The sequence below is a fragment of the Gallus gallus genome, chromosome 2 (genome assembly GCF_016699485.2).
Source record: "Gallus gallus isolate bGalGal1 chromosome 2, bGalGal1.mat.broiler.GRCg7b, whole genome shotgun sequence".
Taxonomy (NCBI): domain Eukaryota; kingdom Metazoa; phylum Chordata; class Aves; order Galliformes; family Phasianidae; genus Gallus; species Gallus gallus.
The window spans coordinates 97,524,963-97,551,339 of NC_052533.1; the positions used below are offsets into that span (position 1 = coordinate 97,524,963).

The window sequence follows — 26,377 nt, forward strand, 5'->3', positions numbered from 1 at the left end:
TATTATATGCATTTGTCAGATGTTAGGTTTAACTAAACGGTATTCTTTCCCACATTTTTCCAACCCTCCATGTTTTTGTTTTTGCAGGTATGATGGTGCCATCCTTGACCTCAGCTGTATATTTCTTTGTATTTTTGGGCCTGTGCACGTGGTGGTCCTGTTGCCAAGCATTTGATCCGCTGATATTCAGCTGTCTGTGTGTATTAATGGCTATATTCAGTGCAGGGCACTTGATTGGACTTTATCTGTACCAGTTGCAGTTCTTCCAGGAGGTCGTTCCACCAAAAGACTTCTATGCCAGGTAAGAGAAATTCCTTTCTTATGTAATTGTGGCCATCTGATGCAATGCTCTGTTATCACATGCTGAAGCAGATGGCCTTTGCTTTGACAAATTCTATGCATAACTTTTGAAAAAGTCTTGTTTGGTCTTTGAGGAGTGCAGGAAGAAGCACGATGGGCTGAATGGTTTTGGATAGTATAGCAGTGACAGCCCTGTCTGGGAACTTGGGTACAGAGAGCTGCAGCTTCTTTGTAGGGGAAGATGAGTTCTGTTTTTATCAGAGTGACCCTCAGATGTGAGTGAGAAGGATTTGGCTAAGACAGGAGATAAAGGAGTCCAGTGGCAGCATTGATGCAAAGGATCTGTGTGCATGCACATTTTTCTTTGAGGGAAAGAGATATTCTGAGGTCTAATGAAGTAGTGTCTTAACTGAGGCAAAATGCACAAGTAATCTGCCATCCTCGTGTGCAGAGACTCAGGGCAGTTGCGGTACATCGTCTGTGGTGCATAATACTAGGCTGGGAATATAAATTTTTTCTGTGGTCACGCAGAACGTGCCAATCTTACCTTCATATCAACAGCCACATCATTTTTATGTCAAAAGCCAGTATTTCTAGTTACTGCTACAGTAAATACTGAATAGATCGGTCTTTGGTGACCCTTTAGTGTCTTGATGTGCTTTTGTACTGTATTCTAAAAGAAGATGAAGTAACACATATATTTTATGCCTTTTTTTTTTTCTTCTGCACTGTGGTTGCAAATTGTTTTCAGGGCATGGGTTTTTTTGTGCCATTGTGTGCCATTTAGTGCCATTCCTTACATTAAACTTGATGTAAAACTTATTTTTTTCTTCTAGTAAGTTCATTGTTCCTTGTAATTATTGTGAGTTGAATGGGAAGGGATATCAGATGTACCGGCACGAATCAATTAATTTCTTGTATCTCAAACCAGCAACAAAGCTGGTGAGAGGTCTAGAGCATGGGCCCTATGAGGAGCAGCTGAAGGAGCTGGGATTGTTCAGTCTGGAGAAGAGGAGGCTCAGGGGAGACTTCATTGCTCTCTATAACTACCTGAAGGGAGATTGTGGTGAGCTGGGGGTCGGCCTCTTCTCTCGTGTGACTAGTGATAGGACCAGAGGGAATGGCTTCAAGCTGTGCCAGGGAAGGTTCAGGCTGGACGTTAGGAAATACTACTTCTCTGAAAGGGTGGTCAGGCACTGGAATGGGCTGCCCAGAGAGGTGGTGGAGTCACCGACCCTGGTGGTGTTCAAGGAACGTTTGGACATTGTGTTGAGGGACATGGTTTAGCGAGAACCATTGGTGGAGGTTGGATGGTTGGACTGGGTGATCCTGTGGGTCTTTTCCAACCTTGGTGATTCTGTGATTCTATGATTCTATTCTAAAGCACTTCATTAAAAGCAGTAAACAAACAAACAAAAAAGCTGGGTTTTGTTTGTTTGTTTGTTTTGTTTGTTTGTTTGTTTTACTTTTTGAGCTGCTTAGCCATAGTGTCTGGTACTTTAATACTTATTTTGACATGTTATTTAGTACAGATTAATAGTTGTGTGTTCTGTGATGCTGGGACTGCTGATTTGAGGAAGCTGATTTTGGAGGGCATAGGATTACCAGGAAAAGCAGAAAAACGTTTACTTCGTTTAGGTTCTCTTTTGCCACCTAGAGGTCAATATGGGAGAATGAGTGATTTCTAGTTCTGACTTGCTGAAATGCTCACAACTTTCTGTGTATTCGTGAAAGAAACAAAACATTTCATCTGACACATCAGTTGTAAAAGTCTCTTCATTTTAATATATTTATTATTAACTTTAATCAACTTGAATTTTCAATTTATTTAGTCTCCAGCTTAGTTTCTGTGTTAATTTATTTTTTCTTAATAGTGTAATTCTACATTTTATGATTAAACTTCATTTAGTGCACAGATACCACCTCAGCTGAGTCACTCAGTTTTGAAATTAAAAATAAGATTGCATGCAAATTATCTTGCTGAAGAAAGACAAAGCACCTTCAGGGTTTGGATTAAAAGAATCCTGTGTTGGGCTTTGGACCTTCTGTTCTTGCCAGGCTTTGTTTAAGCAAGAATTGTGTAATCTCTCTGCAAACTTTCTGTTGAAATTGCACTCTTTTGCACTCTGTTTTTTTACATCTATGATGCGAAGAACTATCTTCTAAATTACATAGGAAATTGTATTTGAAGATACAAAACACTAATAGCATCTTCAGCAGAAGGTGCAGTAATTATTTTCTTCTTTCCTCGGTCACAATTCTTCTGTGAATTTTCTTTAATCTGCTTCTGGGGAGAACTGTTTGATGAGCATCAAGGCAGGTATTCAAAGTGCTTGAATGTGCAAATTTGGGGATAAGGAAAAGCCACTGATAAAGCTTGTAATGACCAGAGTACAACTGGCATATAAGCAGCAGCTGGAGCAAAAGGAAATTGAGAGTAACATGTACTGGTATGGTACAGAAAAGATATTTTAGAGTTTCTTATCCCAGAAAAAAATTGAAGTCTTGCTATTTTATGTGCTGTCTTGGTTTGAAACAGAGCTAAATATGCAGAGATCCCATTAATACTAGCAGATGTCTTGAATGGGTAAATTATATGTTGGGAAAATAATTTGACTATCAGTATTTTTGTCTAATGTTCTCGCCCAGAATATTTTATTTAATGTCTTTTTGCAAAAGGAGAAGAAAAGATCGTTCTCATGTTTACTCAGTTGTATGAACTCTCCTTATTTAGCTGCAGAAAACTCACCGTGTTCAAAAATGTAGAAGAGGTACATGTATTTGCATTTGTTAACTTTAGAGCCATTAGAGATGGAACTTAATCCACAAACAAAGTAGGGAAACATGAGGAAGAAGGGCTGTTATTTTTCTTAAAAGTTTTGGGGGCTCAACCTTCAGGTTAAGCTCTCCTAAGATGCAAGGGTACATGGATATTTCTCCTCTCTGCAGAGCATAAGGCTAAGGTTGGTATTTCTGGATTCAAGATCTCAAGTCCACAAGAAATCTGCCAGTTGTTTCAGGTTCACATAAAGATGTGTTGTCTCTAAATAATAATGCACTCAGCATGCCACTCCATTGACAGCTTTCAGACTAGATAGATTGTACTCAGACAAGCTGGAAAATGCTCAAGTTAATATTTGTCAGCTTAGGTTCGAATTGTACTTGAGCAGCTCCTTCCTTTTAAGAACACTTCAACTGAAAACTCAGTAACTGGGATTGTAAGAAGTGATTGAACAGTGTTGCCAGAGGAAATTAATTTTGTTGAAAGGAATGGTCTGAAATAAACCCAGGGAAATACATTCTCTCTGGTCTGGTTTGGCGAACTTAAGTGTTCTGCCCTGGAACTGTATGAGATTCTGCAAGCAAAATACCATAACCAACACTCTGCAATAGGGTATTATGATAACACAGCACTTTGTATTTGTTGTATTGCTGTTACCAAGCATGGAGACATTGATCTTCTACAGAGTTTCAAATCTACTGTTGTGGCTTTCCGGTTCTGCAGTGGGCATACAGAAATGACGTGAACACACATTTAAATGCCATGCAGAGTGCACTGGGATGTGCAGATTGGAAAACATGTAGGGCACTTAAAAACTGAAGTGTAGCTAATGTGCCAGGTATGCTTGTGAAGAGCTTGCGTGAAGCTTCCTCTAGTCTTCACAGCTAGACCAGCCCATGGTGGAGATGCAAGGAGCAGTCATTCAAAGCAGGGCTCTGACTGCTCGGGAAAGTGGTGACCTAAGTGGAGCAGGGAGACTGGTCTTAATGAGGCAAATGTGCCCTTCAGATAGGAGTTATCTAGTTGCATAAGTTTGCACTGGTTGAATACTACCTGATCTCTGAAAAATAAAACAAGCACACTCCTTTCACACCTTCATTTCAAATAATTACCTCGTGTGTCGACTTGCTGCTGTATCAATCACAGAATTGTTGATTTACAGAGATAATAGTGAGAAGTACCCATTTAAAACAAATTTCGGAAAATATCATACTTCTGCCATAGAATTCTTTTCACCTGATTTAATAAAAACAAGTCAATTAGCTAAAATGACTTTAGAAATTATGTACACAGTGTCACAGCCTGAAAAAATACACAATAATATTGTGTCATTTTTCAGATTGCTGCCTCCTTTCTTCCTGTTGCAGCTTGTTTTGGCAAAAGGATGTAATTAGGGCAATGATAAAGCCTTGCCAACATGAAGAAATAGGATCAGTGCAGTGGTATGAAGTTTATCTTGAGTTAGTAAAGTTATTCCTGTCCAAAACTTTGCTTCTGTGCTTATTTGTTTAAAAATCCCACAATCAGATTTAAACTAGAAGCTATGTGCTGCCTTGGAGACTTAGATCTGCCATTGGTCTTACGTGTAGGTCTTACATTGCTTGTAGTTTTCAGGCAAGTAATGTTCAGAATAGTTTAAACAAAAATGGCTTTATCTATAGGAAGAAATCACCCTTATGAGTTGAAGCAAACCTGGGAGTCCAGGGAGTGCCAGCCACTTGACTGGGATACATCATTTCACAGCTTCTGTAAGTGAATGTGGAATTAACAGCTGTTTGCTTCACTGCAATCTGAGTGGGGAAAGCAAATCTCAGGCTGTCTTAAAAAGGAAATTTTCTTCAGAAAGGTGCCTATAAATCTCTTCTGGGAAAGGATTTTTAGATAGGTCTTACGGTGATGGGTAACACACTTGTTACTTGATGGGGGAGGAGTATTTCTACAGATATGGATTCAGAATGTCCAGGTGTTCTTTAGATTCATCTGAGATGAGTTCAGTCCAAAATTTTCCACCTGAACTTCCAAAAACCTAATATCTGCATTCAGAATCTATAGTCCAAAGGCCCTGGATATTCAGAGTATAATGTCTAAGCACAGCCTTGGAATATTCCTGGAGCTGTCAGATAGGGGTGGTATACCCAGTTGTAATCGTTTTCTGAAATTAAAGGATAGGGGTGCCGATAAAATCTCAGCCAGATAGAAGATATTGCCAAAATAGCATGATAATGCTGATCGATTCCCTTGTTGGCAATGTCTCTATCACTGCAGGGTAAGGCACTGATCTCTTGCTGCATTTGCAACACAGTTGGAACTGAGAGCTGGGCAACAGCATTTCCCCTGAGTTGCTCCCACTAGCAGCCCTTGCTGCAGACCATCTTTGTCACCTGCCTCGAGGGTGGCTCTCCTGGGAATAGCAGAGTATTCATACCCCCATATGAATTTCTGTGATTTGTAGAGTTGCTCTCTGGCTGGTCTTGAGGCAGTGTTTGGTAAGATAGAGTGAAGTTCATTTGTGTGTCCTATATTGAGCTGCCCTTTGACTGGGATGGCTTTTGTGCCTTCTGCCTGATTTCTTGGCCACTTACCACCATGACACTACAACACTTGTTGTCAGGACAGAGACTTCTGGATACATGCCATGCAAAGACACTGCCATGCCCTTGCTCTGTTTCCATTTTCCTCTGCCAGCAAAAGCACAATTTGTTCTTTCAGAGCATGCTCCAAACCATGCCATACTGGCCACTACTTTTGTCACTATGACTGGTTTGACTTTGAGAGCCAGGATTTTTCTCTTGCACAGTTTAGGTGATTGATGTGATTCTTATGCAGTGTTGTATTACTGTTTTGCAGCTGAGCTTCATATTAGCTGTATCACATCACAGCTTAGGAGACTATTAATACTACTTAGATAGAAGACTTTAGTTTATGTCCTTTCTTACTGCTTTATCTTCAGCTTCCTTATCTTTATTTTCTAAATCATTTTACAAAGGAAGTGAATGATTCTGTTAACGGCTTAGAAATGCAAGTTCAGGCTCCAGTTGACAAAAGACAGCAACCATCCTTGATATTATTGTAATCGTTTTCTAAACTAGGAGATAGCCCACTGTAAATGCTGTACTGAATTGCATGATTCTACAATGGATGTTTTGACCCAGAACTTTGTACACCATGCAAAATGAACTTCTCAGTGCTAGGAAACATTTCAGTACCGTACAATGATCAATTTTCTATCAGCTGAACATTCGTTTCTTATTAACTACCTAATATTTTATATCTGGTGTCCGAAATGATTCAAAGATTGCCACGGTTGAGACAAATCTTTCACACAAGTGTTTTAATTTTGTGGGATGGGTATTTTCATGAGAGGCACTTGCACCGTCTCTTCTCTCTACTGAGTTAGTACATTAAAAAAAAACAAAAACTCAGATTTTCATGTTTTTGAGAAGACCTTTACTTTTTTGTCAGATCTAATTGAAGCCGACCAGATTTTATTAGGAAAAGGTCAGATATAAAAGCCCTTGTTCACAGACAGCACGACAGCACATACTTTGTTTCTGAAAACCATGGCAGTTAGCAGTGAGTGGACAGTCAATACTGTTGAGTACAACAAAGTAGAGTAATGCAGTGGGATTAAGATGAAGGGAAAATCTCAAAACAAGACTAAGAAATCTTTGAAGAAGAGAGCTGTGACAGTTCTTGACGATTCCATTTTGTAAGACCTATCTTATACATAAGATCTACTGTTTATCTTATCAAGTTAAATGTTACTCTTAGTTTTTTCTTACCAGAAGTTGCAAGATTTTTATCCCTTTGGTCATGGATTGTTCAAATTCTCTGCGAGGCTTTGAACTCTGATTGGTTTCTCTAGCCCCTGCCTCAGTGAACAAGGAGGGTAAATAAATTGCAAGTGAACTTGCATGAACTTGGTGGGGAAACTTTAGTTTTATTGACAGACAGTAACAACAGACTGCTCTGAATAGAAAGATTAACATTATCATCCTACATCCCATAAAGCACCTATAGCTGGGGCTGGTGAGCTGTTAAATGCATTAATGACTGTATGGCAGAAGGGTTGAAAATAAGAGTTGAAAAAAGTGAACCGAGGAATACTAAAAAAAAAGTCATAGGAAGTCTTCTGAACTTTTCCATTAAGTTTATTTCTCATTCCTAAGAGGGAGTTGTACTGGTTCTTAACAAACCTTCCATATTCTTTTGTTCCCTTTTGGTGTCTTACTTCACTGGAACAAGCTGGTGTGGTTTATATCAAGAACTGCTCAAGGTGACTGGCAAAGAAATAGTGCTATTGAGTGAGCCTAGCCCAGAATTTAATTTAAAATTGAACTTTATATAAGACTGCAGCAGGTTAATTTAATCTCTTATATTCTGAGTTCTGTGCTGTTAGCCATCCTGTTAGCGCTGTCTGGAATAACCAAATGCAACTGGAGAAGCACTGGTGGAATTCCCAGTCAGTTGTAGCAGGAAAGACTTGGAGATGTTGCAAACCTGCTCACTCCTGTGAGATTTCCAGCTTTGTGTCTATTACCTTGGCATTGAGAGGTTCATCCAAAATGAATCAACCTCTTTCAGTGCTCATTTGGAGGGATTCCTTGGGGATTCACTTATCAGCTGGCATGCAATAAATATCTACTCTGCAATCACCTTATAGCAGAGTTGTATCATCACTGATTTAGAATGGTTGGCTTAGGTTTTGGTGGAAGTGCAGTAGTGACAATGGGGAAGTGAGCATAGACTTAATAGTTATATGCCCTTGCTGGCTTTCACTTGGTTATTAATAGCCATCTCTTTTCACTGCATACTGAAGTTCTTTAAAATCAGCAAATTCCTGATGTTTGTGCCAGAATTTACAGCATGTTTGAAATTCTCTGGAAAAAAGCAGTAGCTGAACTAGTAGGTAGACTGCAGCAATTTCTGTCAGTCAGTACAGCGGCTCTCCATCCCCATAGCCACTGGTGTCCTCCATAACTCTCACCTCCCACCAAGTGCCAAAGCCAGTCTCAGTAGAAGTAAGCACGACTTTGATCATGTTACTCATGCATGTTCAACTTTTTGGCTTGCCTGGGCCACACTGAGTGAAGAGGAGTTGTTTTGGGCTGTATATATGTAGGTTACTCCGAAAGTAGTGCCTCCTTAATTTCCATGAAAACTACAGCAGATCCAATGAGCAGCAACTCTGCTTGATGGAACAAGTTCTCAGCTACAAAGCACTATTTTTCAATATAGTTACCACCATTAGCTATGCATTTTCACCAGTGAGGAATTGGAGCCTGCATGCCACACTCATGCCACAGCTCAGGTGATGTCAATAGCGCACTGATGGTTTGGTTGTTGCTGAGCGATGGGTGTGTGCCCAGGGCCGGGTCAGGCCACTCAGTGGGGCGAAGCCACCACCATGATGGCACAGGGCTGGGGGTGGCCACATGATGAGCTGTGCTGGGCTGTATGTGGCCTGTGCGTTGTACGTACCTGATGTTGCTGGAGTTGTGCTACTGGTGACTGATGGCTCGATCTTCTCCTTCACTAGAAAAGGACTGCAAATAAGAGACATGCTAACACCTTTTATAGACAACAAGGGATGTAAACTAAGAGATGTGCTCTTAAAAACAACAGCCTTCAGCACACAGGAGAGACTGGTTTTCTTTTATCACAGGTGGTTCTCATTAGTGGGGAGAGGGGAGTCTTGGCATTCCCAACAACACATACACTGTATCTGGAAACTGAGCTTACACTGCGAACGTAAAACCGGTCACCATTGCATGACATAATGCTGGCAAGTTGCCACCTTCTTGCTGTCTTCTGCCCTCAAATAGCTGTGCATTAATGTAAGAGTAGAAGAAGTTGTCAATTTCTTCGTATTTGTTGGGATGTTGAGATGCAAGGGATGGGGGAAAGTGTCAAAGATTTTACAAGTGCCACTGGGCCATGATAAACTTGCCCATTGGCTCTTATTTGGCTGAAGTGAGTGTGCAATAATTCATGACAGAGCCCTCCCACTTTTGCATCCAGTCCCATGACTTGCACCCAACACAGCTTGGCACTGAAGGAAGCTCTGCTCATTGTCAGCAAGAGCCAGATCATCTTCGATACGCAATGCATCGACTCATGATTTCCACACTCACATTTGAATACAGGCTCCTTGCCTGCCACAGGCTGCCCTGTGAGAACATGCAGGTGATGCCTGTGAAGAATTGAGACTTTAATTGTTTTTTTTTTTCCGGAACAACACAGATCTGTCTACTATGATTGCTAAGCAAGTGCCTAAAAGAAGGACAGAAGAATAACAGAGAGATCCAAACTCTCTTCCTATAAGATTCAGATTGTTACTGCTTTATGGTATTAGGAGGTATGGTATATATAGATTGCTGACTTCTCTTGGCATAAGTCTCCTTACTGTTGCTTGCCAGCCTTTATTTTCATACCCTGGCATGCCCCGGAATTATGATGATAAATATTTAGCAGTCATCTATCTCTTTGTGTTTTCAACTCAACAAATGAACATTAGCAAATGAATCATCCCACATTTCTCAAAGGTAGTACTAAAAAAAGTCCTGACTGATCTCAGCTGAGCACACACCGGGGAGTCAGTGTCTATCTGCACAAGGGGCAGCCCACAGCAGTTCCTTTGTGAGGATGCACTTCATCTCTTGCTTGTGTTCATTTAGCTGAAGGTGGTAACTTACAGATAAAGACTCAACCAATGAGGTACAATCTACAACCGAATTTAAAAAGGCTGTTATACAGTTTGGGCTGTAAAATCAGTTAAGTAGGCGTTTCCTCATGCTATATTGTTTATTATCCTTTTATCTTCCCTCCTATACCAAGCTATAGTCTATTCTTTTTTTCTATATAAAAATAATCAGGATGGACAACTTTCATTTCTGCCTTAGTGTATTCTTTGCTAAGTAAAGGAATATCTTCTTAGCTCCTATTTTCTTCTGCGGAATCTCTTAATTTGGGTCTCAATCACTCCTGCTTTCTTTTCAGTCTGTTTCACTGCCAACTGAGTAATTGGAAAATCTCTATCTTCATGCATCACAAGCAGACTGTCTCTATGTGACTGAAAAATATCATCCTTCCATTTCAGAGGTGAAAAAAGTGAAATGAATTGCATAGCCTCTACATGTAGTCAGAGCTTGGAACATAACTGAGAGCTGTTGGTTGCAGCCTCTGTCCTTAGATTCTTAGATTGCAGACCAAATAACCCCAAGTTAAAATGAGTATGGAGCTATACTTTAGAACATTTTCTGTTCTTCTGCATACATTATTTTTAGAGCTGACAGTAAATCTCTTCAGCTGGTAGACAGATGCATGGTTGTGTGGTTGCTTGGTGCACTGAGTCACATGCACGTTCTGATCAGGTAGCGCTGCCCTGCTAAATGCCAGCAGCTCACTAGGGCCACTTGAGCATGGTCTCCTTTGTGTGATTTCTGCTGAGGCTTAGATACAATGGACTAGTTGCATAAATCCATCCTTCTCCCAGCATCCAAACTTAGGACAAGAAGGCTGTCAGTGGGCTGCCTTCCCTGACTGAGTTCTGAGGTCAGGCTGTCCTCTCTGCTCTGTATGTGTGAGACTTTCTGGGGTAAGACTTTTGGCTCCTGTCCCTTCAGCAGCTCTGCCAACTCACTTTGAAAAACCAATAACCTTAGTTACTAATTGGCATGGACAGATGTCGTTAAGCTGTGCCTCCTGCTGTGTGCTGAGGTGTCCAAGCTTATCCTTTGGCAACGGGAAGCATTTGTGGCCAGAGATGTTTCTGAGCATGCCTTCACTTTTCCTTCTCCTGTTATCCACGTGGCTCTATAGAAACCAGGACCTGTTTTCTCATTCCTTTCTGAGTAGAAAATGCAATAAAACATTGAAAACTTTTCATTTTGCTGGTGCTGTCTGGGTGTTATTCTTCCCCAGATGGTGCTGTTCAGTAGGAACTGCTTTTCATTTGGATTGCAGTGAGTGTGTACATATGTGTGGAAGAGGAGAGGGTGTCAAACCACCATTCTCAATGCCATCCAGAGTTCTCCTTTGCAGTGGCTTTTCTTTCTCTCTCCTCTAATGTTGCAAACCTGCTTTAGCAGGGGAGCTGGGCTTGGTGATCTCCAGAGTTTTCTTCCAGTTTCTACAATCCTGTGATTTTATGAAACACTGGCTCAGCTCCCACAACCTTAGGGATTCCCAGAATGCCCCCTGTTTGTAGCTGAAATGGTTTGAAAATGCCTCAAAGGGTAATCTTGTGGTAGAAAAATAAGAAGGGAGTATCTGGGTACCCTCTGCCCCTGAAGTGGCAGGAGTCCAAATGGAGCCATTAGGGTAGGGCTATGGAGCCCAGCCTTTCTGGGGTAGGGATTGACAGCCTCAGGGCTGCTTTCTGAGGAGTGATGCTGCTGCTTATAAGGGTGGATGGTGGTGGAAGAGATCCTCTTGTTAGAAATCAGACAGGGGCCCTAAAGCAACTTCTGCAACTTCATCCCCATTTCACCTTCTTCTTGCCTTCCTATCTGGTGATCCCTCTATGCTGGCAACTCACCTGTAAGGCTGAGATTAAAGAATGGGAAAAAGACACTGGAAGACAGTGCTTCAGCATGTTTTCTTAGCAGATGTTCACCTCTGGAAGTCCCAGTGAATATCCCCAAAGGCTAAAGCAAAATCACTGCGTTTCTAGTTCACCGATGTGCTGAAAAGGTCAGTGTCAATATCAACATTCACCAGAAATTCAGAGCATAGCTGAGCCCTACAGTGGCTTATGAAATAGCTAGGGGATCCAGAGAGGAAATCCACTGATAAGATAAATCTTTATGTCAGATTTTGGAGATAGATTTCGTGTTAGTAACCAAGGCATTTGTATATCTACATCCACTACTAATGATAACAGTGGGGAATTATTGCCTCTGAGGCAACGAAAGCATACTATGAGTTTTTGGAGTAGAAGGTCACTACAGTGCTTGATTACCAGATGAAATGTGGTGTATCTTATAAATCCTTATGTTCAGCCTTAAATTCCTCTTGGGGAAGCTGCTTTACTTTAGATATATGAAGTATTTAAATGTCTGAATCTCAGTCATTTTTAATGGATGTTCAGTCTGTAACAGCTTCCAGTCACCGTCTTGAAGAAAATTCCATTATCTGGTTACTTTAAAGAAACAGGTTATGTAGCAGATATGATTTAACATCCTGTTTTAAAGTTGTTAATTCACTTGACAGCAAAGTGATTTTATTGTGGCTACTTTTATAGTCTTTTATTTTTTCTCTCTGAATAAAGATTTGTATTGTATTCAGAGTTTTTGCCAGCTCTTATATAGTTCACAACCCCTAAAGCTATCCTTTCATCTCTGCTGCTTCCTGGATTCATGGCTCATAATTTCTCTCTGTCCTCATTATATGCATGATATTAGCACACAAGTCTTAAATTACTTTTTTTTTTCTTTTTTCTTTTCATGAGGTTTCTCACGCAATAGCTTTGTGTTGGAAATTAGTTCTCCTTAAAAAGAAAAGTCACTGATGTTTAGAAGACGGTGGGAGATATACCAGGGCTGGTTTTGTCATTGCCAGAATAGCTTTGATCCAACAGAAGCTATGGAAACCAAGACTTAGTAGAAAATAAGTGCATAGACATCTGCTAAAGAGCTATAGAAGTATGATTATGTTAAAACAAAAGTTAGAATAATCTACCCACCAAGCCTATATTCATTGTGTATATGCCTATATAAGAGCGTTGTGATAGCAACACTCTGAAGGAAAACACTTCCAGTCTTAGTCTAAGTTTTCAAATATTTCCCAAAATTTATTAACTGTTAAGCTGAAATTTATCATAGCTCTTCTCAACACAAACAATCAAATATTTTTTTGTTGTTAATATGCACAGTTCCACTTAGTCAGTTCTGAATTACCCATGTCTAGGGTCCAGGGATTTTAAGCACTGCAAATACTTTCAATGCTTTTTAAAATTTATATCACTCAGAAATTGATAAATTTAACAATTTTCACCCAGCTGTGGGCTGAAATTTGTGTCTGCAGTATCTCCCTGCACCGTTGTTCTGCTGACCTGAGGAGAAGGTTGAAACATTAGCTCCATCTATGAAAATTCTTATAAATAACATGATTTGGAAAGATAAATGCTAATTTTCCTGTTCATTATTTTTCCCCTTATAAAACCATGCAAGACCAAATGCCTCCTGTTCATCTTAGACCTAACACTTTAGGATTCTTAATGCACTACATCCCTACCACATTCCCACCTCTTTTCTCCCCATGTTCTGCTATTTATCTAAAAATACTGTGTTACTGCAGTGTACCCTGGAGCATGAAACACGGTGTGGTCTGAATTCCCAGCCTGTATAACCTCTCCCCTCCTCATCCCTCCCCTCCCCTTATCACTTGTAGCATCTCTGTTTTAGGCCTCAGCTATCCATTATTCTGCCTCATTCCCAGTCATTACTCTCCCATCCTTCCACATGAGGAGAGTGCAATAAGTGTACAATAGAAGATATCCAGATGACGTAAAGACCCAGGCTGTTCATAAAATCAAAGTTCTAAAAAGATGGATTCCCCAAATCCAGCCCAGACAGCTGAAATCTCTGATGCCATTGCTGTGAATAACCATCCAAGATGTACTGGCTGCAGCAAAAAAAATTCCAGTAATCCTAAATACCTCATCAGGAAGTGCAGCTCCTGAAGTGGCTTGGTACAAACATTTTCTTCAAACTGTAATCTTCATTGCCCTGTTCTGGATTTAATTTCCAGTCTGCTGCCATGTCGAAGTTGCAGACTTGCATCATTGCTTTATTTTTTTATTTTATTTTATTAGTCTATGGTAAATCTTTTCCTGAAACAGGAAGCAAGGGCTGCAAAATACTCTTTCCTGCTTAAATCAGTCAGTATTTGTAATGTACATCCAGTTTATTGTGGATAAAAAGCAAATGTTAAGATGTTACACACAGTAACAGGAATATTTGGATGAAGATGACTTTAAAAAGGTGTTAAAATGTCTTGGAAGCTATGAAGTACCATCTGTAATCTCATACTTTTCAACAAAACTCTATGTGTAGTAGTGTTCTAAGTAAGCTATTATAAAAACAGTTCTTCTGCATTCCTAAATTCCATATTGATTTTATATTATGGTACAAATAAATCTTATATTACAGTATGCATAATTCATGGCGCAGTGTACATACACAAATAGCAGCTATACGTGAGAGGGTTTAGAAAAGGATTACTGTTCTGTACAGTAATATACATAATATTATACACAATATAATACTATACATAATAGCAGATATCTGTACCTTTCTGTTGCCCATTGCCAAAGCAACAGTGGATGTGAAAGTGTAAGTTGCTTTTATACTCAGTATTATAATTACTCACTGAAATCAGCATTGTACTGCTACAATATTAGCTTTTGAATTTCTTTATCAGTGCCAGCTAATAAATAAGTAAATAAAGATAAAACAAAATGAAACAAAAAGCAACAAACCAACCAAACAAAAAAACCCAACCCTCTAAAACTACATTTAGCAACCTTAAAGAAATCAGCATGGTTGTCTTTAAAAAGAGAGAACCGTTACAACAATTTATTCTCACGCCAAAATCATCCAGATAGTCACTCCTTTAGTGGATATATTATTTGCTTGCTCCTTAATCAAAATACGTGATTCTCAGTAAAGATGCACATTGTAAATAGCTTCCCTTGATAACAGAATCACGTTGGGTCCGGGATTTCAGACATCCTGCCTTTACATCCTACGGAAACAGAAGCTTCTGGCATCCAGCAGATGATGAAGCATTGCATGCAATAGCTGCACAGATTTCTTCTCATTCTTTTTTTTTCTGCCAGTTAACTGTTTTCAGTTTGCTTTTGTGGCTCTGACACCTTGATGAAGAGTATTTCAGAATGTAATACAGAAAGTTGCATGTCTTGCGACCATTGGTTTGTTTCTTTCTTATCTCCAGTCTTTTATTATTTTTCAGGGTATCAGAGATATTTTTTCCATTCCTTAATTTTACGAAGGAGGAGCATTTTAAAGTATGTCGCAGTATTAACATATGCAGTTAATTTATTGACAGAATCTTAACGTCTCTGACCAGAATGATTTGGAATAGGAGGCTTTTAGGAGAATGCTTGAAAAACCTGGTTGCAGGTTTAAGCAGTGATATGCTTGCAATGAAGGTGATTAGCCAAGAGTAAAACCAGTCGGTTGCTGTCACCATTCATCAATAACTGGCTAGAATGTATGAGAGCTAAATGCAAAGCACTGTGCAGTCTCACCAGCACTTGCAATTAGTTCACAGTGGTTCAACTATTTCTGATGAGACCGAGAATCCACTGTTCTCTCAGACCCTTCAGAAGAAGCATAATCAATAGGACACGGTGAGAGACATTTTCCTCCCACTGTGAATCACCTGATGTCCTCTTTGATCAAAAGCACTGCATGAATTATTTCTGTGGGGTTTGCACATTGTCATGGACTAAGTTGGACCCATGAGAAAAGCTGTTGTATGTCTGCTGCTTCCGCTTAGTGAGTCAAAGCTGAGTCTGTGAAACGTTGCAAGTTATTATTGTGGAGCTTTCTGCAGAGAACTTGCAAGTTTTTGTTGTATTAATGTATTTTGATGCATATTCATGAGTGTTGCATGCAGCTGCTTCTGTAATTAAAGTGGCATTACATATGTAATTTATGTAATTTTTATTCCCAGTTCTTAAACAAATGAAACAGCTGCCAAAGTTAGTCAGGATTTTAGTACAGTGTCATCCAAAGATCTTTCAGACAAGGTAAAATAATCTCTAAGATATTACATTCACTTTGTTCAAATCGAACTTTCTGAGTCTCTGAGCTGCTGAGGTGAACAATGGTAGTCATGCATTTAGGAGTTCTGCCTCCAGTGCCCATTACATAGTGGGCTTCTCTTCTCCCTCTGCCTCCACCACTATCACATTCTCCAACTGTTCAGCTGCTTTCAGAAAATTTAACTGACTAGCATGCTGGGGGCAACAAAAGAAATGAGATTGTTCCTTTGGAAGTGAAAGTAATAGGTATCAGTTAGAAGGAAAAAAAAAAAAGCAAAAAAATAGGAGCTGTGAAATAGTGGGTCACCTCAGCTCGTGCAGATGTTCATGAATGCAGCATGCAGGCTCTTGTTCATCACTGGAAAAAATGTGTATCTAATGGTGGTGACTGTGTTGAAAAATAACATTTTGTAGCTGAGAATTTGCTCTATCAAATAGAGTTATTGTGCTTTTTGTTGTGGTTTAAATGGAAATAAATAGGAGGCATTGCTTTCAGAGCAACCTACATACTTATACTCTAATATTTGAGTGGTGTCCAAGTACAATGAGTAGGGTGTATAAACAGGGGTAAGCTGTGCAATGTGATGGAGGTGGATTATAAATCTTCTGCATCACTGGATGAGGATGTTATGAATTGGGAAGCTTAGAGAAGATACAAGAAGATGAATGCTGCTCTGTTGTGTAGGGAAAAGCAGTGTAAAAAGTATTATCTAAGGTAGCACGCAGAGCTGTAGGAAGATGCAGCAACTGGAAAACTCATCTAGACAAAATTATTGCAGAAATTAAGTGCAGTAGAAAACAATATGTCAATAAAAGATTTGCTGTCACTTGAAATCATAATTGTATGCCATCGTAAACTGTAAACTTTAATTCAACCACAAAAGCATTTGTTCAGTACAAAAATAATCGTTTCCTGTGCTATGCAGGAAGTCAGAATTATTTCCCATCCTGATCTTGGAAATTGTGAAATAAATCCTGGTCTGAAATCAGCTCCTAAAACATTTGCTATTTGAGAGAATACGCTGTGGTGGAAGTGTTACATAGCCCCACTTTCATTCCTGACGAGCCAAACCAAAAGCATGATACTGAGAGAGTCAGGTGTACACCAAATATGTGGCATATATTCACAAAGACCGCACCAGAAAGGTATGCCAGCACATTTGCAGAAGTGTATGGCAGAGGGGATACATCCAGGATCTGAAATGACAGAATCATTTTTGCAAAGAAAAGCGTTCCAGATGGTTTTTACCAGAGGCAAAATTCATGGACTGAAGAGATACGTAATAACTGTGTTTGATAATTCTGTATCCAAGACACATATTTATGTGGGTTTTTTTGTTGTTTTTTTTTCTTATATAAGCATTTTTGTTCATATTTTTACCATGACTAGTAGTCAATGTCAATTATTTCCTGTATTGGAGTCATACTAAAATAATGAATGTTGGAGAAGTTTTAGCAATCTGCATAGTGGAGTCATAAAATGCACTACCTCAGTAACTCGTTAAGTCAAATAGTTGGAAGTAAAAAAACTGATTTTTTTAATCAAAATTGTTCTTCTGTTTTTTAATACTAGACTAAGAGCAGGAAGTAGTGGGTTTTTTTGTTTTGTTTTGTTTTTTTGGTGAAGTTTTTATGTGTGTGCGTTTTGTTTTTATCGTCACAACTTTGCCATAGAGTTACAGAAGGTGAAAGTGCATCTGCCGGAAGGCTGATTCACAGATTCAGTAGGAAGCTTTGCTGGGACAACAAGTGAATAGAGTAGGAATTAGACAAATAGTTACCACCTTTATTGTAGGAAATGCTTTTCACTGTGATATCAGAACATGCCTTAGTCAGATATTCAAGTTCCTCTTGGCCCTTTCTAGTTCCTAAAAATTTCCGAATTATTTCTGCTATATATTTTTAAGTGAAGTGCAGAAAGAGGACATTGAAACACACAAACTTTGCTTCTTTGCAAGAATAGAAAAATGAATCTATTGCATCCTGCAAATCTCTGGTTGTTTATGAAGTTAAATGCAGAAAGTAAACAGACTCCAGTAGTAAGGGTCTTCGTGTGTTTATTTGTCTTCTGTATCCAGATGTTCACTTTCTTGTCTTGTTTGGCATCTGGTTTCCCTCACCTAAGATGCATTCTGGCTTTACTAATTGTATGTACCTATGTTGGCAAAGACAAAGTCACACAAAGATCAGAGCTGGTAACAAATATAGCTGAACTTCATTACTACTGAGCATAATTTCGCCTATGTGGAATGAAAATGCAGAACTGAGTAATGCACTAGTATATATTGCCTACTGTAAATGCTTACATGTTTTATGACGGTCATTCCTGTTTATTTAAAAGCTTTAAATAAGAGATGATGGCTCTATGTCATTGAAAAATGTTCTGCACCAGCAGTTCTCATTGAAGATAATGGTAGAGTGTAAATATTGAATGAGCAGCAACCTGTAGCCCTATTGAAGGCCTGTAGACAGAAGGAGCATTTCCAAGACATCAAAGTGTTTTGAATTTGGACATGAGGAATTTGTGCTGAGTACCTTTCTAACTAACAACCCTTGAAAACTCAGAAGACCTTAGAAATGAGCGGCAGTTCTTCTGGAGTAATGATTTATGAGACAGGATGAAATGCCTTAAATGTATTGCTGGTTAGTTCACAACTAAGATGGAAGAGGTATGTTATGACTTGGCGTTTGGTGAATGCAGGACCAGATGGGAGCAGAATTAATACCCTTAGTAGAAAGCATGGATAATTTGAAGCGAGTAGATGAAGCTAGGAGAATGAGGTTTTAACCAGAACAATACATTTTCCCAACTGGTAAGATTATGTGCAATTCAGTGGATATAAAAACACAGGTTTTTGAGACGTTACAGTTGCAGTACATTATACAGGAGAATGGAATATGTGATAATAAGTTCAGGTCTGCCTGGCAGAAGGGTTTTTCCCTGATTTCTGTAGGAAATACTCAGCATTCACTGTCAGTGGAAAGATGTCTCAGTTCAGTAAGAATTGGACTGCAACCTGATTCTGAGATACTTGTGAGGCAGAAGCAGGGTGATTGGTGCTGTGCTTACACAGAAAAGATTAAAATGAATGAAAGATGGAGGAAAGCACTCTGAAATAAAGATGGAAGATGGAACTCAATAACCCTCATCATTGAGGAGTCAAAATTACAAGTCAGTTGGCGGAGAGGAAAGCAGACAAAGCAGAATGTTTCTCTATGCTGACAGAAATATGAACAGAATACAATCCAGCATGTATTGCAGTCAGGTGGAGCCAAACCATAACACTGGGTCTGAATTTGCCTGGATGCTACAGAAGTTTGAATCTGGGTCAACTCCAAACACAGGTCTGTCAGCTCATTTAAGTTACAGCATTTTATTTTGTATGCAGGAGTTTTTTTTCCTTTCTTTTTTTTCTTATCCTTTCCAACCATGGATCCACCCAAAAGCTCTAAGTCTTAAAGTTTATAGCCCTTGGCTCTTGTTGACAATCAGAAGGAGAAGGGAGTGCTGATAAATTGTTTAATAAAATACTATGGAGCACTAGTTCTGGCAGTTAATGGTATTATACCTCTGCCACTAATCCCCAGTGAATGAACAACCTCTCTTTTTTCTTTTGATTTTCATTTAATAGCATTGAATGGGCAGATTTCAGGCAGTACGTCTCTGTTCAGTATCATACTTTGTATTCATTCTCCCTTTCATGTTGGATTTTAATAGGTAAAAGAAGTAATCTCTTAGACCTTTACTGTTTAATTTTAAATTCCCCATCAGTAAAAATAAAAAATAAAAATAAAAAGCCCACATTTATTGTAATGTTTTTGTTTTACTCTTTCAGAGTAAATCTAAGTTCGGGATGTTTGTTTTCCTTAAACTTCTCATAGAATCAAATCTATTTCTTGTAACAATTGGAAACTCTTAGGCACGTTGTAGGAAGTTGTCAATAAATCAAACTGTTAGGATGAATACTGACATATGCTATGGTGACTTTATGAACTAGCTTTGGAACTCAGCAAAATATTTCAGACTGAAACAACCAGGTTACTTAGGACTTCCTACCAGTTTTGTTTCGGATACAAAGCATCAAACATCTTGTCTAAAATTAAAAATATTGGGGATTTTTTTTTTTCTATTCTTAAGTCTTTGTTTTTCCAACATAAGCTTCTTACCTAATAGAAATATGGTGAGATCCTAGTTTCTCAAGAAATAGTCATCTCATCTCATTGATAGTAGTACTGCAACGATATTAATACTAATTATGGAATTACTTTTTCATGTTTTTTTTTTTTCTCCATGATTTGATCATTCAGCGAAGTTGCTTTGTCGTATTGCCAAATGTTGTCCTTTTCCGTTCACAGCAGCTGTGTGTTCAGTGGAGGTCTGTGCATCTACAAGTTTTTTCCATAATTACACAATTATTAATAGTTTTATCTTTTTAAAAAAAAGAATTTTCAATAAGCCGTTTGATGTACTGAGGAGATGTGCTTTGTAGCCGTATCCTGGCAGAGTGTATGGAATGGCTTTGTATGTCAGTTCAGTAAATCGCTTTGAAATGTCATGTTGCTGTGGTTTGCCAAATGGCCGTGCAGCTCGATTCTCTCCCTCTGTTCTGCAGCCTTGAGCTGAAAGGGCTTAGGTCATTTAAAGTTTTTACATTTGGCATGATAGGTGCAGTGATATATTCCCATGCTTTATTTTGAAAACTAAGAGAAAAAAAACCAACAAAAAAGCATTCCTGAGCAGTAAATATTGTGGAATGAAGATGTTCGCTGTATCTTACTCTAGGATCAATTTTTTGACCAGAGCACTGTGGGTAAGCAAATAGTTCTGAAACAAAAAATATTTTAACCATGGAAGATTTGACGTTTATTCTCTAACTTGGTTGCTGGTTTTTTTTTTACATCCACAGGTTGTTTGGTGTCACTTCTCTTACGCAGACAAATTGCTCAAGCACTTGGATGATCATCAAAAATCAAGAGTTACACTGGTATCACCATGCCAATCCAGTTCTACTGCTGGTGATGTACTACACCCTTGCAACTCTGATCCGCCTTTGGCTGCAAGAGCCCATTGTAAGAGTGATTCCCTTCTCTTTTTTTAGCACTAATGACTGTTAGACTGACCTGTGCAGGTACTTCCTAGCAGAGGTGCAAGCATTCATGTAAGCTCAGGGAAATAGGCAGGTGCAAGATGCTAACTTGAGTTCAGGCTTGGGTTGGAAGAGACCTCAAGGACCATCAAGTTCCAACCCCCTTGCCACAGCAGGGCCACCAATCTCTGGATCTGGTACTAGACCAGGTCGCCCAGGACCCCATCCAACCAGGCTTTAAACACCTCCAGGGGTGGGACACCCACAACCTCTCTGGGCAGCACATTCTAGCACCTCACCACTCTCTCAGTAATAAAATTCCCCTGACATTTAATCTTAATCCCCCTGTTTCAGATGACAAGTGAAATAAGAACCCTTATGTACCTTAACAACTTAGAAAATTGAAGAGTATAATCCTAAGAATTATTTGTTTTAATCTCATGATCCTCTGAAATTTGAGTTGAATTCTACAGTTTAGATTTAGCAGTGCTGTAAACCACAGTGAAAGTAGTTTGTGACTGATCTATGAATGAGTGGCTTTTGTAGTAATAAGTAAAGATGTTCACTGTTTCCTTATTTTAAGGGTGTTTCTTCATGTAATGAATAATGTTACAGTTTAATGTTTGAAAAGGCAGATAACACCTCTGAATTTAGATGTTTGCTATTCTGGTTTTACATATATTGAACTTCATAATAAAAAGCGAATGATGCCAGAACTGCCAGCTTCACTTATTAGAAAGTTGTATCTTATGTTCCCAGAAATCATACGACTGGCTTTTTTGAGGTCACAACATTTTAAAAGATTGTGATCCAGTGCTCTCTGGTATTGGGTTGCTTTAATTTTGGTATTAATATTATTTTCTTCAGCTGCAGCAGCTGGAAAAATGGTTTGTGTTTTTTTTCTTTACTTACATGAAAATTGAGATTTGTAGATAATAACATGATTTCAGCACTGGGGCCATAAATAATACTTTATATCTTGCAAGCTTCGTAATAAAATCACAAGAACGTGAGGAGTAACCACATGTGAAATGCAGTTAGAGGGAGCTGTGTGATCTCAGCATCTCTTGGAATTCATTTTCAGTCCTTAAGCTCTTTCCATCCAACTTTCACCATTTTAAAGTTTGGTATTTGGTCTAAGTCAGTTACTGTGCTTTTTCTGTGAAGAGGAATTGGCCTGTCACAGGACAGTGTGAATCCTGAAAGTTCCTCCATGGACCAGAGAGAAACTATAGTGAACTTGCTTGCACATACTTCATTTAGACTACTCATGTTGAATAGGATGAATATTCCCATAAGACACTAAAATCAATCTCTGATTGAATAGGATGGATATTCCCATGAGACACTAAAATCGGTCTCTGAGAACTGGAAACAAGTTGATTTTGTGAAGCTTTCCAAGCAATTAAGTCAGAATGAGTAAATACTAGAAGAGAGTAGTTTAATGACAGATAATGTTTCTCAAAAGCATGGCTACATGAAGAGTAAAACAAAATCTTGCCCCCTACCCCCACAGGGAAGCTTCAGATGCTAAGGAAATTATTCTCCCTGTGAAGAGAAATGGGTGTTTGAAAAGGAAAACATTGGAAAGAAAAGGGTAAAACCTATAAGTTAAGCTTATTTCTGAGGCAGGTAATATAGTGCTGCAAGTATTTGTCATTGAAAGGAAATAATGAGATTTGCAAAACTTACTATTTTTAACATACTTTTTCTTATGCCAGCTTTTGTCCATATGCATTTTGTTTTTCCTTTACTGAAGCCCTTGATCTGGATCTCATCTTTCTCTTTCTAATTTTCTCCTGCTAGTCACTTGTCAATTGCTTAAATCCAGAAATAATTTTATTTCAGCTTTCATTGAACAAAATTTCGACATGTGAAGAACATACAGTGCAATTGATTCATCACAGACTAAGGATGTACCCTCCCTTTTCACCCTCCAGTGATTTGAAATTACTCTGAATTTAGGACCTCACCACTAACCTGCCTATTTATAGAAGGCAATGACAATATGCTATGTGCTGTTTGATGTAAAACAATTATTCTCTGTAAATTGCTGTGAAGTACAGTAACAAGTATCTCACATTACAAATGTTGTTCAGAAGAATCTCTTGAACAAAACTTGCTTTGAACAAATAATGTATGCTAGATTAGGTATAATGGAATACTGATTCAGTCAAAAAAGTCAATGCTTTATGGACTGGTTTGGCTTGGTTCTGTGACTAGTGAGGTGGAGGGACCCGCAGATACGTGCCCTGGAAAGGAATAAGGGAAAAACGGTAGAGAGATGGGCCCCAAAACAAAACAGTGGCAACAATCTAGGAAGAAAGAAACTAATTTACTAAATAAGATATCAGAATGCAAGATAACACACTATAATACAATATAATACAATATAGTTAGAATTGGAGCTAATAAATCAAATACAGTGAGAGAGAGTGCCTGAAAGCCAAAGGCCTACTCTACTCTACTCTGAAAGCCAAAGCCTACTCTAATGCTGAGGCGAGATGTGTGGTCAGGACAAGCAGAAGGAAGGAGAGCTTGGTCTTGTGACCTTGCCAGGGATTTTATCTCCTCTCTGAACAAAAAGTCCTCTGGGGTATGTAGTTCTTCTCTTCTGGGACAGGTGCCTGGAACTGGAGCATTAACCCTTTAACTCCCAGTGCACTACATGATGTTATGATGTTGAATACCAATAACCAAAAATCATAAAACCATGCCACATACAAAAACTAAATGTAATGCAGGAGCACTAGATTCTAAAAGCAGAATTTAGGACAGGTAGACCTGGCATTTTATCCTTCTTGCATGAATTGCATCTTGAGGTCCTCCTGAAGATAAAATTCCTACTGAATTTCAATAGGAGATCTCTCTGAGATGGGCTCTCGAGATTCTCTCTGAATCCTGCTGCTGATCAACAATTTTACAAGAACAATGCTCACTTCAAATCTTGAGTTTCAAGGTGAAGGCTTTTTGTGCGTGCACCATAGTCTGTCAAAGCACAGCGTGTATGACATTTCAAAGATTGTATGGTGTGCCTGTGTGAGATTCTGTATGGATCTTCTGCAAAATGCCTTTGGAGGTCAGTGTAGGTTTTGCTTTTCTTACGCCTGCTATTTCGGATCCTAATTTGTTCTAAATTTGAGTCTTGTGAAATTCTACCTCTGCAAATTAGAGATAGATCTGCCTCTGGGGATTTCAACTTGTATTTGTTACTTGCAGGACTGAGTATATGAATAAGGCTCATTCATTTTATCTGTTGAGTGGTAAGGAATTGTATAGAATTCAACAGTTCGAGCATTTTAATGTAGTGTCCTTTTACAAAAGAACTTTTTAGGATTGTCTGAATTAAGAGGAGTTTGAGAGTTGGTCAAGTAGTGGAAAAACTGGAATATTCAGACAAGTCAAAGGACTCCCACAAGTTGTAACCATGTGACTTGGGGGTTGTGGTACATGAGAAGCTGGACATGAGCCAGCAGTGTGCGCTTGCAGCCCGGAAGGCCAACTGTATTCTGGGCTGCATTAAAAAAGGGGTGGCCAGCAGGGAGAGGGAGGTGATTGTGCCCCTCTACTCAGCTCTTGTGAGGCCCCATCTGAAGTACTGCATCCTGACCTGGGGCCTCCAGTACAGGAAGGATGTGGTGCTCTTGGAGCAGGTCCAGAGGAGGGCCACAAAGATGATCAGAGGGCTGGAGCACCTCTCCTATGAGAGAACCAGGCTTGTTTAGCCTAGAAAAGAGAAAGCTCTGGGGAGACCTTACTGTGGCCTTCCAGTTCTTGAAGGGAACATATAAACAAGAGGGGGAATGGCTGTTCACAAGGGTGGATAGTGATAGGACAAGGGGGAATGGTTTTAAACTAAGACGGGAGGTTTCAGTTAGATATTAGGAAGAAGTTTTTCACACAGAGGGTGGTGATGCACCAGAACAGGTTGCCCAAGGAGGTTGTGGATGCCCCATCCCTGGAAGTGTTGCCTTTTGCAGGCAACCGTGATGTTCGTTGCTTAGGGGAGCCTGCGGCTTGGCCACATACCGAGGTGACACCAATATGATGAGCGGTAAAATGGCGTTTATTAAGTTCTAACAAGCACTTATATATCTTTTAACCCTTCGTGTACGCCCACTGGATGGTACACGTGGCACGTACCTAACACATGGGGAGGAGCCTGACACGTTACATCCCGAGACCCCGATCACGCCTATTACAACAGGAAGCATTCAAGGCCAGGCTGGATGTGGCTCTGGGCAGCCTGGTCTGGTGGTTGGCAACCCTGCACATAGTAGGGGGTTGAAACTCGATGATCATTGTGGTCCTTTTCAACCCAGGCCATTCTATGATTCTATGACTCTATGACTAATTCTGTGTTTTCTCACTTTTCTTCTTCTAAGAAAGATTAAACAAAATTCCCTATCATTCCTTATAGCATCTTAGACTAAAAATATGTTACTAAAATGACTGTCTACATCGCAGGTCTTTTTGTATTGTTTTGATCATACTTGTGCCAAACTAAATGCTGTTGATAAACAGTTCTTTATGGTGAATATTTACATTAAAGTTTTAAATGGCAGCAATAAGTATTTTAAACACAAACTCTGTATTTCTTGTTACACTTTGGCTACGATTGCCCTTTTGCAATCAAATATAAATACACAATCACATCTGAATTTTGCTTCCACTGCGTCTGAGAAGTAAAACCAAATTAATAACCATTGTTTATCTAAGTCAAGATTTGAAAAATAGGACCTTAGTGTTAAGACTGGAATGGAGAGTTTCAAGACCAGCTAGGATGTTTAGATGTTCTGTTCCCATGGGTAACTTTGCAGACCTCTGCCCAGCTTCCTGGTTTATTCTTATTCTAATGCATCAACCGATTTTGCATAAGCAAAGGGAACCCTTACTACCAGCTAGTCCCCATAAAAAGCTTAATTTGAGGCCCTGCCTTTGAGAAACCAAGTTCCTCTGAAAACTAGCTTTTATGTCGTAATATATCTCTTCGTTGGCAGTAAGCAGGATTTAAGTAAAACAAGTATGAGAGCAGATGTTGAAAACCAAAGTTTGATTTTCAAAGCTTTCATTTGGAACAGAAATACAAGTATCTGCTAAGTAGAAAGTGCAAAATAGGCAGGAGAAAAATCCTAAATCCTCACAAACCATTTATTTAGATCGAAATAAAATGTGACAATTAGTTGACTTGGCCAATTATTCTGTAGATAATAACAGGGTAAGTTCAGAATAATATTATTAAAATTTGTGTGTACTCTCCTGCAGCTCAGCAGAGCTTTTGGACTTAAGTCCTATTAAACTCCTATAAAGTGAAATTTGGCCCTGGGTTCTAGGTTGCAAAAGTAATTGTGTACTTTCTCTTTAGAGATGGCCTTATGGAGCTGAGTAGGCGTGGTTTTAAGCAACAAGTTTTAC

The 26,377-nt window shown here is 39.2% G+C and overlaps 1 protein-coding gene across 3 annotated transcripts in view; it reads left to right on the forward strand.

Annotated features, from left to right (window-relative positions):
* Nucleotides 1–26,377, forward strand: part of PIEZO2 (piezo type mechanosensitive ion channel component 2) — a 395,935-nt gene that overhangs the window by 275,911 nt on the left and 93,647 nt on the right. For all 3 annotated transcript variants that reach the window (XM_040696651.2, XM_025147821.3, XM_046938004.1), the window contains 2 exons: nt 88–301; nt 20,783–20,945. In XM_040696651.2, coding sequence (XP_040552585.1) covers nt 88–301; nt 20,783–20,945 — 377 coding nt within the window. The remainder of the gene's footprint in view (nt 1–87; nt 302–20,782; nt 20,946–26,377) is intronic.